Source organism: Oenanthe melanoleuca, chromosome 1 (genome assembly GCF_029582105.1).
Source record: "Oenanthe melanoleuca isolate GR-GAL-2019-014 chromosome 1, OMel1.0, whole genome shotgun sequence".
NCBI classification, from domain to species: Eukaryota; Metazoa; Chordata; class Aves; order Passeriformes; family Muscicapidae; genus Oenanthe; species Oenanthe melanoleuca.
Window position 1 is genome coordinate 28,958,302 of NC_079333.1, and position 22,983 is coordinate 28,981,284.

Sequence of the window (22,983 nt, forward strand, 5' to 3'; positions counted from 1 at the left end):
ACTGGCAAAATCCTGCTCTGTAGCCTCCTTCCCACAGTGCAGCCATTGGATGTTCCTGGGGCTTGATAGTCACCAGTGAGTGGGGCTCCATCCCTCCCAGCCCATCCCTGCAGCACTTTAAATCTCACCAGGATGTCCTCCAGCTGAGTGATGTCCAGCTGTGATTCTTGTGAGCTTTCTGAAGTGCAGTGATTTGAGCTGAAGTGAAGCTTGGTGGGTCCTAGGCCCCACCAGCAGCTCTCTTGTTTGGCCTAATCTGAAAAGTTTCCAGGCAATGCACCTTGGTACAATGACCAGGACAGTCTGTGAGCAGGATTTAAGCAGTGTCCCACTCACCTGGGCCAGTCTTGTCTCTCCAGTTAGAGGCTTTTGGCTTGGTTTTTCATGCTGCACCTTTTATCCTACTGTTAACAGGAAATATGGCTGAAGAACCTGTGTCCCTTCGCCTCCCTGACAATGTAGTAAAGGGATCTGCCAGGGCTTCCATTTCTATCACAGGTAAGTGACTTCTACTGTGGGCTCACAGGCTGCTGGTACCAAAGAGCAAGGCTTAACTTGGTGTCAGAGGCTCCACTTGACATGAAACTGCCCAAAAGAGAGGATGCTGCGTTTCTATTCCCTGTAAACACCAGGCTTTCAGATTTTTGTCTTTCATGGGAAGGGTAATCTGTACAGGAGAATAATCCTTCTTTTTCTAGCTAGGACCTTGGAGCAGAGACTCTAGGACCTTGGCTATTTCTGTGTAGATACAAACTATAAAGCTCAAAACCACGCTACAGTAGAAGCTCCTTGAGAGAAGAAATCTTTCTCAGCATTATAAAGTTGCAAAAGAATGTTTTGGAGAGGGCACTGGGACTGACCATAACTACCATTAAATACATCTGTTGGTATTGCAGGCCAGAACTGGTATGAAGCCAGGCCTGGCATAAGTAGCCATGAATATTGTGCAACAGAACCCCAACAGAGGCTTTTCTGACTGGCTGAAGGATATATAGACACTTTCACACCATCTGAGTAGCACCCCTGCTGGCTTCCTCACATTTTGATGCTTGTCATATGGCCAGGTAGAACAGGCCTGGCTAAAGACCAGAAGCATTTCAACCTTTTCCTGAGTGCTGTTATATTTGCTTGTCTATATAACACAGACTGAGCAGGTGCAGCTCTACTCATAGCCTTTTACAAACAGTATTTGTTATAGCTGGAGCTCTTCAGAATGCACAAGCTGATAAGGGGAAGCTCTCCAGGGAGTCCACAGAGTAGTCATGATGACAAGCTGGAAAGAGGCAAAACAATCACCACTCTCCATCTTGCACTCAGTTGTTTACTCCTCTTTCCTCCTTTCTCCAGTGCTTTCCCCCTGCTGAGATAAAGCACTATTATCCCCTGCCTGGCTGAAAAGGCACCTCAAATCACTTACACTTTATTTGTTTCTTACACCCTGGCTTCAAGGCGACCTCATGGGGGTGGCACTGCAGAACCTGGACCACCTGGTGCAGCTGCCCCACGGCTGTGGGGAGCAGAACATGGTGCTGTTTGCCCCCATTGTCTATATGCTGCAGTACCTGGAGAAGACGAGGCAGCTGAGCCCCGAGATCAAGGACAGGGCAACAGGATTCCTGCGCAAAGGTGAGTACAGCAGAGCCACCCTGCCCCTCTGCCTTCCCCTGTGCCCAACATAACAACTCTTGCCCTGGCACCCACTCTGTCAGCACTGTCTCCTCCGTGCTGCTGTGCCATATTAATCACTGTTCCCATCTCCCCAGGGTATCAGACACAACTTCTTTACAGGCACAGAGATGGCTCCTACAGTTTCTTTGGGGAGAAGGATGGAGAAGGAAACACTTGGTAAGCACTGCAAACATCCTGCACTTCTGATTTTTGCTGTCTGGGTCTGAGCACCTAATGTATCTGAGAAAGCTGGCAAGATGTTCCTTCTTTGGGATGGAGACAGAAGGAACTCTGATAGGGAGAGTCTGAGGCACTCGAGCCACTTGAAAAAGCAGTCAGGCAGGGCAGCAGAGTTTCTGGGGAAATGGAACAGCAAAGGGAATGAAAGGTCTTTCTTTGGTCTCTATGTCCCTGCTGTTGGCCCACAGACAACACCAGGTCATGCTGCTAGTGACCTGGCAGCTAAGAGGGGCACACATGATTGGAAAAAATCAGGTGAGAGCAATAAAAAATCCTCTCCTCAGTGAGTGGAGAGGAGCTGCCTTGGAACAGTTTACACCTATAGGGCTTTGCTAAGACAAATGGGGAAAGGAAGGGAGAAAGAAAATGGGGAATTCCAGATTGTCTCTAGTAATTTGGGGGAGATGAAGTAGAACAGGTAAAAGTAGAAGGAGTAGGAAGGTTTTCACCTGCTGAAGGACTGGGTAAAGCACTAAGTAGTACATAAGTAGTATATTTGTGGAGACAGGGGCAGGGAGAGGAGCCACTGGGGTGGGTCTTGTGGACCATTTCCACTTTTAGATTTACTTTCGTTATGAAAATTACTCTTTTTTGTACCTCCACTATGTCACTAGTTCAGGGACAAGCACCAGGAGGCCTCTGACTTTCTCTTTGCCTTTTATTTTTTTGTTTGCCTCTTTTTCTCACAACTCATCCTCTTCCTAGGTTGACAGCTTTTGTACTCAAGAATTTTGGCCAAGCCAGAAAATACATCTATGTAGACGACAAGAACATCCAGGATGCCCTACACTGGCTAGAGCAAAACCAGCTCCCCAGTGGCTGCTTTGCCACCAAAGGGAACTTTTTTCACTCCTCCCTAAAGGTAATGGTGGGCCAGAGCAGGGAGCACTGCTGGGGAATGACTGGACAGGTTTGTGACAGCAGATGTAGAATCCTAGAAAGTCATTCTGCAATCTGTGCAAGACATAAAGGGAGGGAAAATATGAGAGCAATGCTTTTCTTTCTGAGGAGTGAGCACTCCTAACACCCCATAAGAGTGAAAGATGTGTTCCCTTCACAGGGCAGCATGGATGATGGAATCTCTCTGGGGGCCTATGTCACTGTAGCACTGCTGGAGATGGGTCTGCCACTGCAGGTGAGCATGCTCAGCTCACTCCTGCTCCCTCCTGCTCTCCTGGGGGATAAACCAATTTGTGATTCTGGTGCTCTCCAGGCCATGAACTGGGAGGGAACTTCTGGCAATGAGTCAATGTTTGGTCAAATGATGAAGTCAGCCCTCAAAAGAGTCAGTGTTGTGAAAATGACCTGATACAGTAGTGCTTGGTGGTGATGGCTCCCAGTGCACACCAGGGCTGCACTGCCTGTTTTCTGAAGACAGTCTGTAATTTAATGGGTTTCTCTGGAGCTATGTTAGGAAGACATAGTGTGGCTCCCTGGAATGAGTTCCCCAGCCCCCTGTTTCACCCCTGTCAGAGTTTGGCACGTGTCTCCTCCCAACACAGGGCAAGCTGATGCAGACTACTCTCCACTGCCTGCAGAAGGTGGTTCACAACATCACCAACATCTACACAGAAGCCTTGCTGGCCTATGCCTTTGCCCTGGCTGGGGACTATGAGACAACTCAGGAGCTGCTGTACAAACTGGAGGAACAGGCCATCAAATCAGGTGCTGCCTGATGGGATTCTGGACTAACACATGCCCAGCCACAGCAGTCAAAAATTATATATGTATTTATATATATTCCTTATATTTGTGCAGTAACTGCATTGTGTGACTGAAAATACAATAAGGTATTTCACAAGCTGTGACTTAGAAATAGCTTCCTCAGACTGGGGTATTTCAAGATCCCTTTGAGGGAAGAGGTAGGTCTGTGAGCTAAAACAAGGTGAAGCCTTGGAGAGTAAATTCGATATAGCAATCCTGGCCTGAGTACAGGGAATGTGCTGAAGGAACCCTGAAAGCACTGTGGGGTTTGTTCCCTCAGAAACCCTAAAGAGCCTTGATAATCCTTTTCCTGCTGCAGGAGGACAGATCCACTGGAGCCCCAGGCCAAGCTCTCCAGCCTCCACAGGCCTGTGGCCCGGCGCTCAGCCCGGGGACATCGAGCTGACGGCCTACGTGCTGCTGGCCTACCTATCCAAGCCGCGGGTGCACGCAGGGGACATGACGGCCGCAGCCGGCATTGCGGCCTGGCTGGCGCGGCAGCAGAACGCCCACGGGGGCTTTGCCTCCACACAGGTAAGCAGCAGCACGTGGATTCCCCCGTGCCCTGGGCTGGCAGTCAAGCCCTCCTGGGATCTTCCTGCTCCCAGCCAGCGTCCTTGCGGCTGACGCCGCCAGAGGACGGCTGTCTGTCTGTCCCTCTCCAGGACACGGTTGTGGCCGTGCAAGCCCTGGCGAAGTTCGCGGCGCGGACGTTCAGCGCGTGGGGGCAGGCGGTGGTGAGGGTGCGGTCGCAGAGGGCCCTGGGCAAGGCGTTCCCGGTCAGCCGCCAGAAGCGGCTGCTGGTGCAGCGGGCAGCGCTGGTGGAGCTCCCGGGGCAGTTCCTGGTGCAGGCCCAGGGCAGCAGCTGTGTTCTCGCCCAGGTGAGGAGCCGGGATGAGCGTGCAGGGAGGAGAGGACTCTGCCTCTTCTCCTGCATGACACCAGGCCCGGCCTGTCCGTTCTGTCCCGGCCCTTGGCCTGCAGACAGTGCTGCGGTACCACGAGCCCTCCCCGCGGGCGGCCGTGACCTTCACGCTGCGTGTCGGCACGGAGCTGGCCAACTGCAGCCAGCCGAACCCGCGCAGCCTCGCCGCCCGCATCCTCGCCAGGTGAGCGTGGGCTGCTTCCCCCTCAGCAGCATGGAGGCAGCTGGGGCACAGCAGCCAGGACAGCCAGGGCTCCCATGGAGAGACCCGGCCCTTGGGTGGACAGGATGGGGTGAATCGCACAGGTGGAAGGCTTGGAGAGGGAGGGGGCTGGCTAATTCCTGTGACAGGGAGCAGTGGGTGCTGTGCCCCCATCCCAGATGGGGATCAGGGCCTGGTGGTGGAGGGCATTTTCCTCACAGAGTCTGTTTTTTCTTCTCCAGCTACATCGGCAGCAGAGTCACATCCAACATGGTGATCATAGAAGTCTCCCTGCTATCCGGATTTGTCATGACTTCCAGATCCAGAATGTTGGTAAGAACTTTGGAATAAGAAAACCCAGCTGTGGTAAATGGATCCTGTTTGCTTACTCCTGTTGAGAATTGTTCATTTCAGGTCAGGCTGTAGCTAAATTTGCAGGAGACCTTTGCTGCTGCAATTGCACCACAAATTTTTGTTTTCCTATAGCCCAACAAGGGAGATTAGAGGTGGTTCAGCTTCTCCCACTGACAGTATTTGGACTTGGCCAGGAACAAAGTGTTCTGCTGGGTGTGCTAACACTGGGATTTGTTTGTCAGAAATTCCAAGACAGGATTTCTCAGAGCTACTCTAGTTCTATCTAAAAAGATTATTTTGTTTTCCAATTAAATCATAAATTAAATCTCAGCCCCCATGCAGGTCTTTAAAAGCAATTGAATACTCAGTGAGATGAAATAAGAATCTCTACTGGTGCCTGCACCCCTTTGCTGACCAACATATCAGTCATATGTACTACCTACACAGCCTTTGGTCACCAGAGGGGGAGATTCCTCTGCCCTGAGCAGGGTCAGTGTGGCTCATACATGAGATGCTCACAAGGAGTGTCCAAGAGGGACCACTAAAGCCCTTAGGCATGAGAAAAGCACAGTTCCACACAGTGTCCAGCTCCATACTTTCCCTTCACTAAAATGCTGGGTGCCTCAGGTCAGGAATCCCTAAGGAAAATGCTCACAAATTTCATTATATTATTGTTTCCTAACCTAGCTGGAGAACAGAACCATTGTTAAGAAAACAGAAGTGAAAGATAATGTGGTCTACATTTATCTGGAGAAGGTAAGTGAGAACAAAAGCATTTGGTGTGGCACAGTGAGAGCAAAAGGTCAGAGGACAAGGAGCTGTGTGAGAAGCCTGAGGCTGGTCTAGGTAAGAAAAGAACACAAGTAGAATTTGGAGCAGAGGAAGTTTGTCCAATTTCATTGTCATTGGATTAGAATAGTGCTATTCCACACAATACTCAATTTTAAAGTCCAGAATCTCTAATGCAGTAAAGAATGGATTAGAGAAATGTAGTGCAGGAATGGATTAAAGAAATGTAGTGCAGGAAAACATTCAAATCAGGGAAGATGATGATGCTGTGACATCTTTCTCCCCTTCCTTGCTAATTTCCTTCCATCTCCATTAGCTCAATGATGAATCTCAGACTTTCATTCTACAACTGGAACAAGTAATTCCAGTGAAGAACCTGAAACCAGCCATCATCAAAATCTATGATTACTACCAGCCAGGTGGGTCGCAGATTTCTTACTTTTTGGGGGTGGGGAGCTGGGTTCCTGATTCTCTGGCTGGGAAGAGATATGGATGCTCTGAGTGCATCCATGTATAATCACCTTGCTCATTTCCTTTTGCAGAGGAGCGAGCCTTGGCTGAATACCGTGCTGTCTGTAGTTGAGGTAGGCAGCAAGTTACTGTGTGACACCAACAGTGGCATCAGGAAATGGTGGGTCTTGGGTGGGAAACATGGAATACAAGCAAAGACAGGCAGGGGAATGGTAAGCAGTGGGGAAAATGTAGCCAGCTAGAAACAGGAAGTATCTGTTTCTAGGTCTATGGATCAGGTTTTTTTGATACTCTATCTCCTCCTGTGCACCTCTGCAGGTGGAGAGGCAGAGTTTTGTACATGAGCAGAAGTAGAGAACTTATTTTTCCCAGCTGCTCTTAAATGCAATTTTCCTGGTTTGGGAGAAAAACAGTAAACCTCAATAATCATTCAATCAGATGGTTCTAGTCTTCTACTTTTAATAAGACACCACACAGTCTGAGCCTTCCAGAAACTAACTGCTCAGCAGGAAATTCCAAGCCTTTTCTCTTTTCTTCATATCTCCATGTGGTGACAGTTGGCAGGCATGACAAAGGACTGATGGACAGAGACTGCAGAGGGGGGAATCTATACTGGTTCCTGTGAAGACAATAAAGGGGGAAAAAAATAGTTCCTGAAGTATTAAAACTAACCACTGGGAACTTAGGGACCTTTTTTGCACCTTGTGACCAAATGGTACTGTTAGCCCAAGAAAGACAGAGCTTTTATCACCCAGAGGGTGGCTGGGCACTGGAACAGGTTTCCCCAGGGAGGTGGTCACAGTACTGTTGGAATTCAAGAAGCATTTGGACAGGGCTGTCAGGCACATGGTGTGACTCTTGGGGTGTCCTGTGCAGGGACAGGAGCTGACTCCATGATCTTTGTGGGTCCCTTCCAATTCAGAATATTTTATGACCTAAGATTCTCTCTCACTTTATCTATACAAAGCCTATGTCAGAATCTCCAGTAAGGGTGTGGAGGCTGTGGCAGACATCCCAGGACAGGGCCATGTGCCTCCCCTGCAGGTGATTCATGGAGCAGGTGCTTTTCCCAGTTGTGTGGGCTGTGGGCAGGAAAGCATGTCTGTGCAAGGAAAGTTTAGAGCAGGGGCAGGTGCTGGTCAAGTTTAAGCTTTGTCTTTGCTCAGCCTGGAAGGAGGATGGGCAGGTGTCCATTCCCTAGTGTGAATCAGAATCCAGGCTGAGATGGAGAAAGGCTTGGCACTGAAATGGAGCCAGGCTTTGCAGTAAATGTGAGTGTGGCACGTTGTGAGCATAGGGCTGGAGGGATGTGAAACTACAGGGAAAGTGCCAGGAAAAGGAACTGTGGTGACTTGAATAAAGTGTGTTTGATGCAAAGAGCCAAGACTGGTGATAGTACTTGGTACACGCAGTCCTTGTTTTCTGGAATATATCTCCAACTTTGTCATGGTCTTGTCACATCAAATCTTCTACTTTAGTTCTCTTCCCCTCAGTTTAACCACTGGGAAACAGGAACCCTTACTTGGCATTGCAAATTGCTTCCTACCCTGGACCTGCAGTCTGGCAAGTTTCTTGACCAAGAGCCTTTGCCTGCATCTCCCACCCTTTCCATATTCTTCAGGACCACCCCTTTGATAACAAAAGAGGTGTTGGGTCCTCACCTCACTCGCACGGGACACTGTAGCTCATCACTGCAGTTTCTTCTGGAAGGCAAGAAAGAAAGTGCTGGTGAGACACATTGACAAAAACCCACAAAAGCAATCCAGCATTGTGCCACTGTTCCTAGGAGAGGTGCTCCCTAGGTTTACAGGCTACAGCTCCCCTCTCCTTGACACACGAAACCAGAGGTGTGTGGCCGTGACTGCAGCTTGGTTCACCCAAGGCCTGAGGCTGCAAGTACTGAAGAGCTCATCACAGTTATGAATTCCTCACTTTCTGAAGGAATAGCAATCCCTGACACATTTCTAGCTTTTCTTCCCACTAGGAACCCCGCAGAACAGAGGGCAGGTTGATTTTGGTGTTATTTTTTAAGGGAGCCCTTACTTTTCTGGGTCATCCCCTCACTATGGTCCCTCTGCCTTTGCTGTCTCCCACAAAGTAAGTGTTCAAAAGCACAGCTCCTTGTTGGGAGAGCCAGACCCTTGGTGGTTCTACAGACCAGCTGCAGGCCTGCAAGTTCTGGAGCCAGAGAGAGGAGGACCTACCATTTTGAAAACCAACCGGTTAAGTTCATGCCTAGAGAGCTTCTAAGGGACAGTCAGATAACCATGTCAGAGATGGTATTGTCTTAGACTCAACAAAATTCAGAAATTTTCTTTCCAGAAGTACATTTGGGTGGTTTTTGCAGTATAGCATCTGAGCTCACCTGGCATATAGTAATCATAGATCTTGATATTAGCTGGTTTATGATCCTTCACTTGCATGTCCTGCTCCACCAGGAAAGTGTAGGTTTGAGGCTGTCTAGTCAGCTAAGACCAAGAAATGCGAGGATTAAAAACAGAAAAGGGCAGAAAAGTCCTGTTAGACAACCTTTTGCACCTGCTTGCATTCAGGCTCTGTGGACACCTCACCCCTGTAACAGATGTGTTCTGCTTTCTAGTCCATCTCAGAAATATCCTTCACTTCCCATTCTGTGACTATCTCCCCTTTTTGGTCACCAAATTTAACTCAGCTCATGAGGAACATCAAAAACCTGCAGAGTCAGTGTGCACTACTAAATGGAGTGTTAGTGTTCCCCACCAATCCCACCTTCCCATCCAGCTCTACTCTGAGCTCCTTCATGCACCTTGCCTCAGTGGCTACTTTCTTATTCACAGTGACATCAGCTCTTTTTCTCCAGTCTCACATAACCCTCACCATTAAGCAGACAGATACAAGCTGTGAATGAACATCTGTTGGAGGGTAGTAGTTACATGACCTGCTGTTGATTGTGGTGCACCCTGTGTTTCCTGGCAGCTTGAGCCAAAATATTTCTCTGTATTGCCTTTCTGCTCTGTGCTGTAGATGTAATGAAAGCAGCGGCTCTGCAAGCCTAATGCATCCACATGACACTAACCCATTTCCTATGGGGCCAGCTCAGCTTAGCCTACTGAGAAAAGCTGAGGATGAAGAATCACAGAAACGCTCCCTAGAAATGCTGGAGTTTTAAATACACACCAGGTCTCATTTCTGGTGCTGTTTAGGTATTCATGGAGCTAGGAAAAGGCTGGAGTGGTTGTTAATCTGTTGATTCGTGAGGCTGTGGAGTGAGCACTTCTGTTCACACAAACATCTGGTTTAGTTTCAAACAATCTTGGCAAAATCCATGAGCAATGTCACATGCGCTCTGTGCGTTCAGGCTGTTTAAGAGGTTTCTAAGATTCCAGGCTTGCTTGGATTTACTAGATGGATCTTATTACTACTCCACAGTTCAAATCAGGCACCATATATATGGACTTTCAATAGTCTCTGAACTAGGCCTAACATGAGAGTTTGCCTTGTTTCACTCAAGTTAAGTAGCTCCGGAACGGGGCTACAGATGAATAACTGCCAACTGACACTTCTCCAGATCAGCAAATGTGGCTGGTATGCAGGAACAACAGCTTTGGATAGTTAAAATAGTAATGAAACCAGTAAACAAGAATAAAAGCTGTCAGTTCATAGCCCCTTTAAGGATGATATTAGCCCAAATTATACTCACTTCCTCCAGGTACAGAACGACTTGGTCAGCTTTGCTTTCAACTTTCTTCACTAAAGGCATTTTCTTTAGCTGAAAATAGTGGGAAAATATCAGAAAGGCTTTAATAAAAAGAAGTAGTATTCAGGGGTATTTGTCTTTGTGAGAGTATGGGGAAAATATTCATGTGGCCAGGGAAGCTGTTGATGTAGGGAGAAGCAAGGTGCAGCTTGGAAGACACTTTGAATATAAGGATTTCTTAGGAAGAAAATAACCCTGGTTTCTCTGCCCACAGGAATGATCACATTTCAGCATACAGTCCTGCATGATGGACATACATCACTGTTCCCATCCCAGCTGGACACAAATTCATGGTCTCACCTCTTCCAGTGAACCTGCCACGGGGCTGTATCCAGACAGCAGCTCCACTTGGATCAGGACCATGTTGGTGGACACACGGTTCCCTGTGTAGCTGCAGCAGGAACCCAGGGGACAGCACTAATGTTACTTTCTGAGCCATGATCTCCAGATACTCCAGCCCAGCTTTGGTACTCAGGTGGAGGAATGTGCCTTTCTTTCCAGTGTTTCTCCTGTAAGCATACCTGTTCCTGTACTGTAATAAATCTTTGTGCTTCTCTTGATCTCGCTTTTAATTGTCCCAAGGAGAATAAGTTCCTTGGAAGCCTTCTGGTGTTACCTTCTTTAGGCACAGAAGGGAATATCACATCCTATGTCTGTTCTCTTGGCAGTTCTGTCCCAAGCCAGGCAGGAGTGCAGCAGAGGAGAGTGGTGTGACAGTCAGCCAGGAGCAGAGGAGGGAACACTTAGGAGTATGTGTCAGTCCCACAGGACCTTCACATCATTGGCATTTTGAGATCTAATCCTAGAAGGGGGTGAGACCCTCAGACCTTGGGAGAATTTGTGGTGAGGGGCATGGGATAAGAGAGGAGTACTGTCTTGTAGCCTGAGCCACCCCTCTGGGGCCTTGTGCCTCTCACCCAGCTGGGGACAGCACAGTGGGGTCACCTCAGCACTTGGACCCTCAAGTGAAGGGGAGACCTGCCAGCAAGAGTATGGTGCCAGAAGCCTCTCAGCAGAGTGGAGGAAAGGGACAACTGAGTGTCACCTACCGAGCACGAATGGTGACAGGGAAGCGGGTGGCGTCGGGCACGGTGCACTCCGTCTGCACGGACACGGCAAAGGTGGCCTCGCTCCTTACCGGAGGGATGTGGTACCTCAGGATGGCCTGCCACGACAGAAAACAGCTGGGTGGCAGAGCATAGCAGGGGTTTGTTGCTGGAGACTATTCTTGTCCTTACTCAGCTACTGTTTGCTGTCTTGTATTGGTGTTAAGAGAGAGCAGAGGTTCTGCCAGTAAGTGCACTGCTCCTGGCGGATTCCTTGGAGGAGAGGAGCTGCTTTGGCTGGATGGAGTTGATCCAGATTTCATTTGGGGACTAGATGTTACCTTCCTGTTGGATCACAGTAATCCTCACCAGCCTTGATACCCAGATTCTTGCAAGTTACTACAGCAGTTTGTATTTACTGTTGGCTAAGTAGCAAGGTCAGATGCTCTCTGGCTTTCAAGGCTTTTTCTTCCTGGCTGGGCTTACCTGCAGGAAAAGACACCCATGGCCCTGCACACGCAGAGTGTAATCTTGGGGAATGACTGGCAGCTCCACTGTCTGCAGAAGGAGGCGATTGCTTTTGTCTACTTGGAAGTTTTGGCTGAACTCCTTGGAAGTGAGAGAAACCTGAAGATCAGGGCTATCCTTGCTGAAGATCTTGGTTGCATACAGAGCTAGGGCTTCCAGAGCAGCAACTGTGTCCTGAAGAAAGAGAAAAACATCAGGAAAAGTAGGATTCCTGCTTCCTATGTATGCCCAGTCCTTAGCCTTTCTCTCCCTTGTACTACAGCTATAGCACAATAAGGGTTGAGCTTTTCCCTTTGGCTTTTAGCATGGGATTATCTGTAACTCCCAGGACCTGTAAATCCATACATCCTTTTTTAATTTATTCATTATTCTTTTTTTACTATGGGCTGTTAGAACCCATTGCTCTCAAAAAAAACCAGCATCAAATCTGATGATGATGGCTCAAGGGGATTACCTGGGTTGAAGCAAAGCCTCCATATGGGTTTTGCTGCTTGGTGAGCCAAGACACAATCTGGGATGCCTTTTTGATTTCATCTGATGACAAACTTGATTTTGTGAGGTGAGCCATGAGGATACTAGATGTCAATTCCACATCAACAGATGGAGCTCGATACCAAGGTAGGGAATCTTCTTCCTGTTTGGACTGTTGACTCCAGAATATTTGGTCATCTAGAGGTGGAGTAGGAACATTTATGGAATGTGTAAATGTATTTAGTGACCCTGGAGTTCTGTGTATAGGTATTAAACAAACATGTACATTGGATATAGTACAGTTGGACAGGATATATGTGCATAGCTCCCTATTTGCTCCCCACACCCTGCTTTTCCCAGCAAAAACTTAGACCTGCAGGCTGGGGAGGAGCTCCACAATTCCCATGAAGCTCCCCTGGTTTGGGTGACTGGGAGGCCAGGACTGTGAGATCATCCATCTAGACAATCTGTCTCACAGTGGGGATATAACCTGGGACAGCTTGGCAAAATGAGGCTTGGATAGGCAAGCTTTGGACTCCCTAGAAAGCTCTGGCCCTCCTGCCCTCCATTCCCACGGTTGTTCAATTCAAGGATTTCCACACAGTTCTGCCAGTGGCCCTCCCTCCTGCCCCAGAGTCTGTGGTACCTGATATTATGGCAGCCTTATCCAATCTTTTGAGGATTTTCTGCCTGAGGGCCTTGTCACCTGCCACTGCAAAGGCGTTTGCAGCCAGTGCCAGGCTGTAGAGGTTGGGACTGCCAGGATCAGCATTGACCAGGTCCCTTATACATTTCAGAGCTTTCCCCACAACTGGGTCCTAGGACACAATGGAAAGCGCTCTAGTTACGGGCAGGGTGTTTGGGAAGGGAATGCAGATTTCACTTGTGCAGAACCAAAGGCAGAACCCAGGCAGTTCCTGTGAGAGGCTGCCCACACAGCTGCTCCTGCTGCTGCTACTCACAGAGTGAGGCATCCCCGAGCGTACGAGGGCCACCACGATCACAGAGCTCAGCCCCAGGCCTTCCTCCACTGCACCCTGCAGACACACAAAACACAGAAGAGGGATGTTGTGAGAAGGGAGAGGGGAAAGTTTTCCAGTGCCTTCTGGTCCCCTAGCAAATGCCAGCACAGGCAACAGTGCTGGTCCTATTCCTTCTCCTAAGGAAGTGACAGGACTGATATCCACTTTTAAAGGTGCTGCTTACCAGAGCACTGCTCTGCCAGGGTTCCCCAATCTCTCTCCCTCTGCTGAGGACATTCCCCTTTCCCCTCCCAAATGTAAGATTTTCAGTAGCAGATTTCAATGCCAGAGGAAACTGATGTTCCCACAACCCTGCTGCAAGCTGGCATGTCTTATGTTTTGAGATGGAGGTAGGGCAGGGCACTGTTTCACTTCCCAAGTGCACATCATCAAATGCAAACCTTAATCAATCATAACTTGAAAAAGTGAAAGACTAGTCAACCCTGAGTGTTAACTAGGTGACCCTGGGCACTTCAGAGCCTTCCTCCTGCAACAGAGTTCATTTGTTCTTGGCACTCAAACTGGACCAGAAAGTGAAGGAGCTCTGAGGTACCTAATGAACCATCAGGACATGTCATACCATCAGACCATTATTGAAGAGCTTCCCCACACTCTTGAAGCAGCCAGATGGAGTCTGACTTTTAATCAGGGCACTGGCAGCATCCTTTATATTTTGTTCATCTATGTGGATGAAGTCCCGGGCTTGGCTGAAGGTCTTCAGGACAAGAGCAGTAAGCCTAGAGCCAAGGAAGGAAGAAGGAAATAGAATTGAACTGTCACTTGATACATGTCTCTAAGAGGAGACAAGAGTCTCTGTGTCTTCTACTACATTTTCCCTGTAGAAATACCAGCAGGCCACAGCCCCTGTGCAGATGGAGTACTGGAAGCAATGCACATGAGCCCAAGAAGCTTGAGGTCAGAGCCATCTGCAGCAAGACAGAAAATATTCAACTCTTCAGACCTTCAGAGCTCTGCTGATTCCAACAGGGTGCTTTGTTGCCCTGGAGGACTGACGTTTAGTGAGCACACTCAGACCCATTCCCAATCCTGTTTGGGCACCAAGCATTCTGAAAACCTGTAAAGAATGTGCCTTTGCTGCTAAGTTTTTAGAATCAGTCTTGTTTGGGGTGCCCAAAACCAAACAATCCAACAGGGCACTTCAAGTTAGTTCATTGTCACATTTGACAGAGGTGTTCCATAGACTAAGAGGAAGATTTTGTATATTTACCAAAACAGATAACTAGGGAAAGTGATGGCATACTGGGGAGTATGAAACCTGGCATGACAACTAAATGTTATAGAGTAAGAGATGGATATTGCTCTGGTTTCAACTAGAGTGGAGTTAATTTCTTCTCAATAGCTGTTAACAGTGCCATGTTTTGGATTTGGCATGAGAATGGTGTTGAGCAAACAGCTGTGTGGTGCTTAATTTCCATCTGGGCTTAAGCCAGGACACCTTCCAAAAGGTCTCGGGAGCAATTTCTATTCAAAACTCCACACCTTCAGACCGCCTCAGTTTCCCCAGATTTCCCAAAATCCAAGTCAGCTTAAGCATGATCAGGCTGTTCCTCAGTTATGCCTGGATATTGCTGCTTACCAAGTGTTTCCTGGCTCACTTCCTTCCCCAAAGGCACTGTAGGAGCCATCTGTGTGCTTGTACAGGAGCTGCCGCTGATATCCTGCAGGAAGAGGCTGGGGCTAGTGAAGATGCTGTGTGCCTGTCCTGTTCTCCAGGTGCCAACCTGCCCCACCAATCCTGCTGATCATTACAGAGAGTGTTATCTCTGAGGAATTTAGCAGAGGGGGTGCCATGTACCACTTGATCCACTGACATGCACTAGCCTGATTTACACTGCCACAATTACCAGGGCGTCACACAAGCGATGCTGCACAAATCCTGCTCAGCACCAGGCCTCTGCTGAGGCTCCTTCCACACAAGTACTGTAGTGCACATCACCAGCTCAGCAAGTAGAAATCCACTCACCGCTTTCCAGATAGGCAATTGCCTTCTGTTTGATTTCTGGAGTCAGCTGTCCTGTTTCTTCAAGATATCGTGTGATAAAGACGTTTGGGGCAAAATGAACCATGTTCTGCTCACCACAGCCACTGGACATCTGGAGAAGCTCATCTATGTTGTCCAGTGCTGTTCCCATAATGTCACCTGTAGGACAGAACCACAGCTTTGGGAGCAATACGTATTCTTTACATTTCACAATTCTGGTCTCACAGATTCTCCAGATAACCTTCTAACATTGATCTCAGTTCACCTCTGCTCATTTGATGTCTACAGACTGTAGGAACAGTGATATGGCACTTGGCTGTCTTTCCCCTGTCTTGGTGAAATAATGCATCCATCCAGTGACACTTGTATAGGAAAGATAGGATACTGCTCTGGAAGACAGTACCACACCTTGCTGTACATATTCCCTTCCATTACTTTGTTTGCTAAAGAAGACACAGTGGCACCAGAAGAGATGTGTCCTGCAGGGAGAAATATTACTTCCCAAGAATCTTCTAGAAACTCACCTAAGAAAGAGATGTGGGCTCTCTCTGAACCAAAGACAATGTTCTCTGGCAGAGTGAAAGAGATTGTCTCTGAGGCTGAAGTTCCTGCAAATGGCAAAAACATCAGAACAACATGCATGAAGAATGTGGCAGAGTCACAGGTGCCCCCAGGAGATGGTGTAAACAGGCCTGGGATCACCTCATCAGTTGGTGACATCTGCATTCAAGAGCGAGGATGACACAGAGATCCAGCCACCCATCGATGAGGGCCTGTGATGTGGTTAGACTGTGGCTTGGTGCTGCCAGGAGCTTTTAGTACTGGGTAGGGCTGCATGGCTTTGCCTACCCATAAAAGCTCCAAAATGCCTGACTTTCTGCTCCCAACACTCCTCCAGAGAGTCCTAGAGTTGATCAAACACCACACTGCTTCCACCTAATCTCCTTGTTCTGTGCACAAGCACAGACCCAGTTATAGAGTATTTGGGGGCCTCTGCACCTACCTTCAGGGCACAGGAGAGAGGTGTGGGTCTTTTCCTCCAGCTGCCCCTCTGCCTGGTGGGGAAAAGGCTGGTCAGCTCAGGAGGGAGAGTGGCCATGCAGCACCACACCTTTGTGCTTTTCTATCCCTGTGGGCCTTGGCAAAGGGCGCCACACAGACAGCAGAGACATCCATGCCAACACTGAACCTGTACTGGGAAGGAGGTTTCTAAGCTGCTGCATGGCCTTTGAACCCATTGCTCTGCCAGCAAGCAGTTCTGATGTTTCTGTCCCATCCAGTGGAGGAGCTCCAATCCAATCTACCCTTAGAATCGCTCCTTGACTGGTCTCCCTGAGAAATGTGCCCACGGAGTTCCCAACTGACTTTTCCTTCCAAGAGCCACCCACTGGACTGTCTTGAGCTCCAACCTCACCAGAACCCTGCAGTGCAGCCTGACCTTCACCAGCAAGTGTTTAACCACTGTGTCCTTCCCTCCAGACTCTGGCACAACAGCTGTATGCTCCGTGCAAACATCTTCCCGCTCCATCGCCTCAGCAGTGACAGTGAAATTCACCTTCCCTAGAAAACAAAACATCAGGAGGCCAGTTGGCACATCTATGCCTATGTTTTAGTTTGCTCAGGCTGCTCACTCATGCTCTGCAGAGTAGGCCAGTCTCCCTTCCAGCCCAGCTCTGGCTTCCTCAAGCAGCTCTGCCAGTGCTTCCCACCCCTGCCCCTCCCTTGATCCCTTACCTAATTTTGTTGTCCTCACATCCCAGGAAAATGTTTTTGCTGCATCAGGGCACAGGCAAAGAGTGAACCTGGCATTTTCATGCAGAAATTCAAAATCCCTCGAGTCCATCAGGCTAAGCTGGAGCTAGGGGTGAAACAAAAGGGAGTTCAGGTTACAGAGCTGCTGCTGCTGTTTTTCCATTCAGGTCCTTGATCTAAGTAACAGTCAATCCCAGAAGCCAGGGGTGAGTATGATGACGGCCTGTTGCAGTATCTGTGGGACACCAGCAGTGTCCTACGGACATGCAGTCATGGAAGATTTGGCTTCTGGGGACGAATAAACTGGTCAGTGATGACTCTGTGTGGAATCAAATTGAAAAACATCTTTGGTGTCTCTTGCCCAGTGCCTAAGCAGGCAGCCCCTTTGTTTGGGTCTCTATTAATAAAGTATTCTCCACTCATTCCTCTGCTCCAAATCTTCATGGAGGGAGCCACTCACCGCCATGCACTGCTTCAGGTAGCTGAAGACTTTGACTTTCAGGGGAAATGACTCTCCCTGGAAAACAGAGTAGGGCAAGGTGGGTTCCACAAAGAAGGGCTTAAAGCTCCGCAGGCTGGCGGTCTCCGAGATTCCCAGGCCATGGCTCTCCGAGGTGCAGAAGGACATGGCTCTCCAGTCTGTGATACTGTCAGGTACTGTGACAGCTAGCTCAGCAGCCCCTGAATCACTGAGGAGAAAACAAGAGTGGAATGGGTTTGTCCCCAACCTGGAAAAATTTCTCTTGGGAAGACAAATGCAGAAATTCAGACTACGAAATGGAAGTGTATGTGAAAGTGTGGGGATTTCTAGCAAGTAGGACAGAGGTATGGGAAGGATAGCATAGTGGGTAAGGAATGACTTGAGAGGAAAATGCAACCCAAAATTTGCTTCTGAGCAGTGCTGCACCTGAAATTCTTCTTTTGTGTGGGCACAGAGGGCTCTGTGGGGGGGTCTGTGTTATACACACAGTCTGTACCATGGAGTATAATGTGACACTTCCTATAGGGAAGGTGTGGAGACAATGGGACATGTCTCTTCTGTGGTGCATATTGACAGAATAAAAGGCAACACACAGCTGGAACGTGGGGGATTCTGACCTGATGTAAGAAAATACCATGAGAACAGTCAAACATGGAAACAGTTTGAGGAATCTCAATCCTTGGGCATACAGAATACTTTACTACAACTTGATCTAATAGCATCTGCCTTGTATAGAATGTTGAGCTATGGATCTGGAGAGGCTTCTTACATCCTGCAAGAGTGTGCGATGCTAAATTCCTAGAAGCATTGGAAAACCTCAAGCAGGGACAGGAACAGAACCAAAATCCATTGTCCTTATCCACTTCTTCACACCTCCTTCCTCTACTTTATGCACAGAAGGCAATAATGCCCTGTCTCTGCTCCTGTCCATCCCCTCTACTGTGTCAGGTAGAAAGTCTGTGTCCCTGTGGAGCCACAGTGGGTGATTACTCACTTGATGGGAACCAGAGCCCAGATGAATGTCTCTGGGAACCAGGTGCGTGCTGGTGCTGACTCGCTGCCCAGCTCGGTGTGCTCTGCCTCAGCAGCTTCAACAGCAGCATCTGATTCTGGGTACAAGCTCTCCAAGTCTGTCAGCTCGTCAAAAGCTATTGGGAATACAAACATTCATTCAAAGGCAGAGCAACTGTGAAACCAGGATAGAAGTCAGGCAAGAAAAGCTCAGTTCTCCATCCCTTGCACTCCCAGCCCAAACCCCCCTGCCCTCAACTTCATTATTGTTTTCCACAAGACAAGCCAGGAGGCCAGGGGAATTTCAGTATATATGGGCTCCCCCCATGAGACATTTTACCTGCTCACAGTTTTGCTCTCATTCCCTGCAGAAAAGCCTAGATACTGCCCAATGCCAAACTTGGTTCATCCTCTGGTTTCCAGAAAGACCTTTCCTGGTCTTACAAACAGATTTTCTTTCCTGAGATGGATGCCCAATTTCCCTCCTTGACCATATTGTCTCCCTGTTCACCAGCTGAATTTTCCAAAAAGGTTTGAACCCTGCAGCCACCCCTCTGCCCTCCAGTGCACTGGACACACTCTTGCCACACCCTTTCCCCTCTCCCTGTGGAGCAGAACTCCTGTGCAACCTCCCACTCATCTCTGTAAGCCATCCCCAGCTCCTAAGTACACTACATGTTCAGCTGCCCATGTGCAGCCTATATGTTACCCATGATCTCCAAAGAAACAGGAAAAATCGAGATGTACACATGTAGTCTTGATCAAAAGTGTCCTGAATGTGGCATTCAATTGGAGACTTGATTTTAAGGCTGGTTAAAAATGTTAGACCTGCATTCTGGAGGAAAGAAGGGGAAGAAAAGAAGGTATATTTCTGTGGAGGGGTTGGTGTGTCTGAGGCTCTGCCTCTTCCCCTGCCTCCCAGCATATCACAGATACTCTGTGCTATTCCACCTCAGCACAACCTGCAAATTTATATTGGGAGAGAAGGCAAAACTGTCCTGCTCCCATAGCCTGGTCCTCAAAGGATTGTGGGGGTGACCACAAGCATGTGCATGCTCGTACACAAAGTTATTATTTAGGTACCACAGTTTGCTGCCCACCCTAACCCAGGCTTTTCTTTATCCTTCACTTTCTTTCTACTATTCTTTCTCTCCTCTCCCTTCCCCCTTTTCTCGCAGGTACTTTGCTTTTCCAACCTCCAATTTTCTCTGACACAGGCTGACAATCCACTCTGCTTCCAATCCCTAGAAAGTCTAAAGGGAACTAACAGGGAGTTGGGTTCTAGGAATCTGCCTGATCAGTGGGAATTTATCGTGCTGGGAGCATAGAGCATCATTGATCTCTTAGTTCAGAAGCTTAGCAAATTCAGATTGTGAAGTCACCAGCATTTACAGGAAAAACAACCTGTGAAGCTACTCAGTGCTGGCCTGGGATACAGAAGGGCTCAGCTTTGATATTTCAGGCTTTCTGGGAATTAGATTTACCTTCAGAAGTTCATAAACATCTGGTTGGGACACTGCGTAAGAGTAACTGTTGTACATGAATGGTGACATCATTCCTGGTGAAAGGGTGGTCTGAGAGGCATCAGTGATTCCTGGGCTCTTGTGGATAGTGCAGTAGTCACTGTAGACATCTGTGAGGGTGCTGAGCTGCTCCTGAGCATAGCTGAACATATTATGCACCTGTAGAGAGAGAATGAAAACAGTACAGTTCAGTGTGAGAGGTGGGTAGATTTTAATTTCTATCCAGAGATTTCCTGTGACCTCAGAGGCCAAGTTCAGATCCTGCCTGTCACAAACAACACAGCCCCAAGGGGTTTTGAATTTTATGGAGAGCCTTCTCAAATTTTGGATATAGCACCAGCAAAGAACATGAGCCTCTCTGGGGTATGACTGCATAACTGTGGCCACTTCTAGATTAATAATTGTATCTGTGAACTCAATGCAAATGCTAAGGACACCTTCCCTGCATGGGGGAACACTGGACAGCTTGTTGTCTGGCTGAAGACACATCCTGGATTCACCAAGACAGTGTCAAGAGGCAATTCAGGTGTCCTTAGACCAAGGTCTAGAGGAGTAAAGGGACCCTTCCACTGCCAATGCACCACTTAGAGCCCACTCTGTGAATGGAAGGGCTGTTTGGTTCATGCGAGCTGGAACAAACACGTGGAGCTTATCCCATGTTTGGCATTTTTTAAAAAATGGGTGTGTTTTCAGACTGCTGTCATGAATCGGTTCAGGAGATGGATGCCTCTTGCCTCTTGCCTCCTGCTTGCCACTGTGGTAAAGCACTGTAAGTTTAACAAGGATGTGACTTCAGGCTGTAGCTGGGGATGACAGTGGGTTATTATGTCAGAATAACCTACCCTCTATAGACACCGGAAATTTTGGCTGGTGTTTGATGTTGGCCTTCATCTTTTCTCATTAAACCGTGCCCTGACCCTATTCAAGTACTTGTCAGTATATCCACCATGCCTTATTAACCAGCAACAGCCAGCACTGAAGTGACTCACACTATCCTTGGAAAGCTCAGCCTCTGGCCTCAGGAGAAGGACACTTTTATCCACTGCACGGATGCTGCACAGGGAGCCTGGTGCAGCCTGCAATTGGAGACTGACAGTGGATCCTGGGAGAGCCACTGTGTCTGAGAAGCTGAGCTTCACCTGAAACAGCAGAAGAAAGGGGGCTGCAGACACTGAGAGATGAAGGAAAGATGAGGAAGGTTATTGGATTCTGCTGGATATCTACTGCCAGCTTGCAGATCATTAGCCACCCTCCAGCCTACCTGCCCCTCTGTGTTTTTTGCACTGCTTACATGGTTCCTGAAGCAGCTGGAGCCTTTCAGACGGAAGGTGTCAGCTGCCACTTGTCCCTCAGGGAAGGCAATGTAGACAAAGAGGGTAGCCATGGATGAAATGAGGTCAGTGGGCAGAGTGATGTTGAAAGCCCCACTGTATTGACCTAAAGGAAGAACAAAAAAATTGAAAAACTATAGCAAGATACAAGAAAGTCTGAAATCCAAAGATTACAGCAGTAATGTGCTCTTCCTCTGTAATACTTCTGTACAGATTCTTGGATAGAATCCATTCTGCCTTGCTTCTGGGGAGACCACAGCTAGGCCAGGATGGAGGTTTTTATAGCAGTGACCTTGTATCATGACACACCTTGGCAACAGTGAGCACTTGGAAGAGAAATGACTTTCCACTTGAGCCCAGAGAGGCTCCATAAGTTACTGTGGAGGTCTTTGATAATTTCCTGCTTGGCAGATAAACTATGACAGTTTCACCATTTGATCAGCATATAAAAAAAAAGGAAATTAAAAGACAGAAAAAAGATTGCATATCTCCTATAGGTTTCTTGTGCCAGCTCTGTGTTCTCCTGTTAGTATCAGATGTCTTTTCTCTCCTTCTCCATCTAGGCTGGAAAGACTTTCTTGTTGGATCCTTAACCTGTTCCTGGTAGTTAGATGCCCTTACCTGACGGTGGATCAAGAAGCACTGTCGTTTGGCCATGATGCACAAGGGACCCTCTGGCCATAACCTGAAGGGTAATGAACAGAACAGAGGGTTGAGAGTGCCTCTGCTGCCAGGGCCCTGTGCTGACCCACTTGGCACAGAGCTGGCCTCGCAGGCGCAGCCCGCACTCACCAGGTGGTAGAAGCGGGCTCTGGCAGCCGCGCGGCCCAGCTCTGAGGCGAGAAGCTGGTAGTGCACAGGGACCTGCTGCGCCTCCCCGCAGGCTGGCACTGCCTGCACGGGCTGGATGCTCACGGAGCTGCGGCTGGAGGAGTGGAAGGCGCTCAGCGGGAGCGCCGCGGTGCCGTAGGACACCTTCACGTGCCGAGCGCCCGACTCCTCCGGCTGGGACCTCGCCTGCCGCACAGCAAAAATGTCTGAGCATTTCTGGCAGCTCTTCCTACACCAAAACCAAGTGGGCTGTGAGCTATCCCAGGGTAAGGTGTCTATTTCCACCTGTGCCAAGTTCACTCAGTCCTCTTCTGCAGAGCCTGCTGTACCACACTCGTGGTAACTAGTGCCTAAACAGGAGCAGGGAGCTGTACACTACTGGGGCTTTGGCTGAACTCTCAAATTCTGCAATGCTGCTGCTACCCTGGGAGCAAGCCAGGTCATTTCACTATGTAAAGTAGCATATTAGCCCCTGGATCAAACCACTGAACACTTGGCTTCTGTATGGTATACTTGGATAAAGTATTAGCATGGATCTGCCCTTATAATGCATTTCAATTCCAGTTACCTGCTTAGCTCCACACTGGTTTGCAGTAACTGGTTCCTAACCTGTAGTATAACTTTACTGCTGTTGTCCCATGCTGATGTCTCTAAGACGAAGGAAGCCATCCCAGTGTCATCTGTGAGGTAGGTCTTGGTCTGCTTCCTGCTCCCATAGGACACTGTAAGAATCACCTTCTTGTTCTTCAGGTGTGTCCCATTGGCACTTTTGAGCTCCAGCTGTAACAATGCAGAGGTCAGAGAACCAGAGGCATCAGTATTGAAAATCCACCTCCCAGTAGAAGTCCCAGTCCCCCTCTCTGCAAACGGACTCTTGGTGTGAATTTTAACCTCTC

General features: G+C 48.5%; 2 protein-coding genes across 5 annotated transcripts in view; one reads left to right on the forward strand and one right to left on the reverse strand.

Moving 5' to 3' along the window:
- Positions 1-10,648, forward strand: part of LOC130261833 (alpha-2-macroglobulin-like protein 1) — a 24,796-nt gene extending 14,148 nt beyond the window's left edge. The window contains exons 22-35 of the mRNA XM_056508470.1: positions 415-498; positions 1,450-1,626; positions 1,764-1,845; positions 2,614-2,770; positions 2,969-3,043; positions 3,411-3,573; positions 3,932-4,146; positions 4,278-4,493; positions 4,597-4,721; positions 4,982-5,072; positions 5,781-5,849; positions 6,199-6,301; positions 6,425-6,466; positions 10,304-10,648. Coding sequence (XP_056364445.1) covers positions 415-498; positions 1,450-1,626; positions 1,764-1,845; positions 2,614-2,770; positions 2,969-3,043; positions 3,411-3,573; positions 3,932-4,146; positions 4,278-4,493; positions 4,597-4,721; positions 4,982-5,072; positions 5,781-5,849; positions 6,199-6,301; positions 6,425-6,465 — 1,598 coding nt within the window. The 3' untranslated portion in view covers position 6,466; positions 10,304-10,648. The remainder of the gene's footprint in view (positions 1-414; positions 499-1,449; positions 1,627-1,763; positions 1,846-2,613; positions 2,771-2,968; positions 3,044-3,410; positions 3,574-3,931; positions 4,147-4,277; positions 4,494-4,596; positions 4,722-4,981; positions 5,073-5,780; positions 5,850-6,198; positions 6,302-6,424; positions 6,467-10,303) is intronic.
- LOC130261383 (alpha-2-macroglobulin-like protein 1) overlaps positions 6,793-22,983 on the reverse strand; it is a 24,206-nt gene continuing 8,015 nt past the window's right edge. For 2 of the 4 annotated variants that reach the window (XM_056507665.1, XM_056507574.1), the window contains exons 11-36: positions 22,697-22,867; positions 22,049-22,273; positions 21,878-21,941; positions 21,217-21,362; positions 20,915-21,064; positions 19,887-20,084; positions 19,150-19,237; positions 18,386-18,539; positions 17,371-17,599; positions 16,893-17,016; positions 16,597-16,718; positions 16,162-16,213; positions 15,683-15,766; positions 15,141-15,317; positions 14,754-14,835; positions 13,737-13,893; positions 13,097-13,171; positions 12,781-12,952; positions 12,118-12,332; positions 11,622-11,837; positions 11,139-11,254; positions 10,390-10,480; positions 10,033-10,101; positions 8,719-8,821; positions 8,015-8,056; positions 6,793-6,972 (exon numbers count right to left, since the gene is read on the reverse strand). In XM_056507665.1, coding sequence (XP_056363640.1) covers positions 8,016-8,056; positions 8,719-8,821; positions 10,033-10,101; positions 10,390-10,480; positions 11,139-11,254; positions 11,622-11,837; positions 12,118-12,332; positions 12,781-12,952; positions 13,097-13,171; positions 13,737-13,893; positions 14,754-14,835; positions 15,141-15,317; positions 15,683-15,766; positions 16,162-16,213; positions 16,597-16,718; positions 16,893-17,016; positions 17,371-17,599; positions 18,386-18,539; positions 19,150-19,237; positions 19,887-20,084; positions 20,915-21,064; positions 21,217-21,362; positions 21,878-21,941; positions 22,049-22,273; positions 22,697-22,867 — 3,321 coding nt within the window. In that variant the 3' untranslated portion in view covers positions 6,793-6,972; position 8,015. Of the gene's footprint in view, positions 6,973-8,014; positions 8,057-8,718; positions 8,822-10,032; positions 10,102-10,389; positions 10,481-10,511; positions 10,599-10,619; positions 10,892-11,138; positions 11,255-11,621; positions 11,838-12,117; positions 12,333-12,780; positions 12,953-13,096; positions 13,172-13,736; positions 13,894-14,753; positions 14,836-15,140; positions 15,318-15,682; positions 15,767-16,161; positions 16,214-16,596; positions 16,719-16,892; positions 17,017-17,370; positions 17,600-18,385; positions 18,540-19,149; positions 19,238-19,886; positions 20,085-20,914; positions 21,065-21,216; positions 21,363-21,877; positions 21,942-22,048; positions 22,274-22,696; positions 22,868-22,983 lie in introns of those variants that run through there. The other 2 variants (XR_008841998.1, XM_056507756.1) reach the window with 2 other exon arrangements.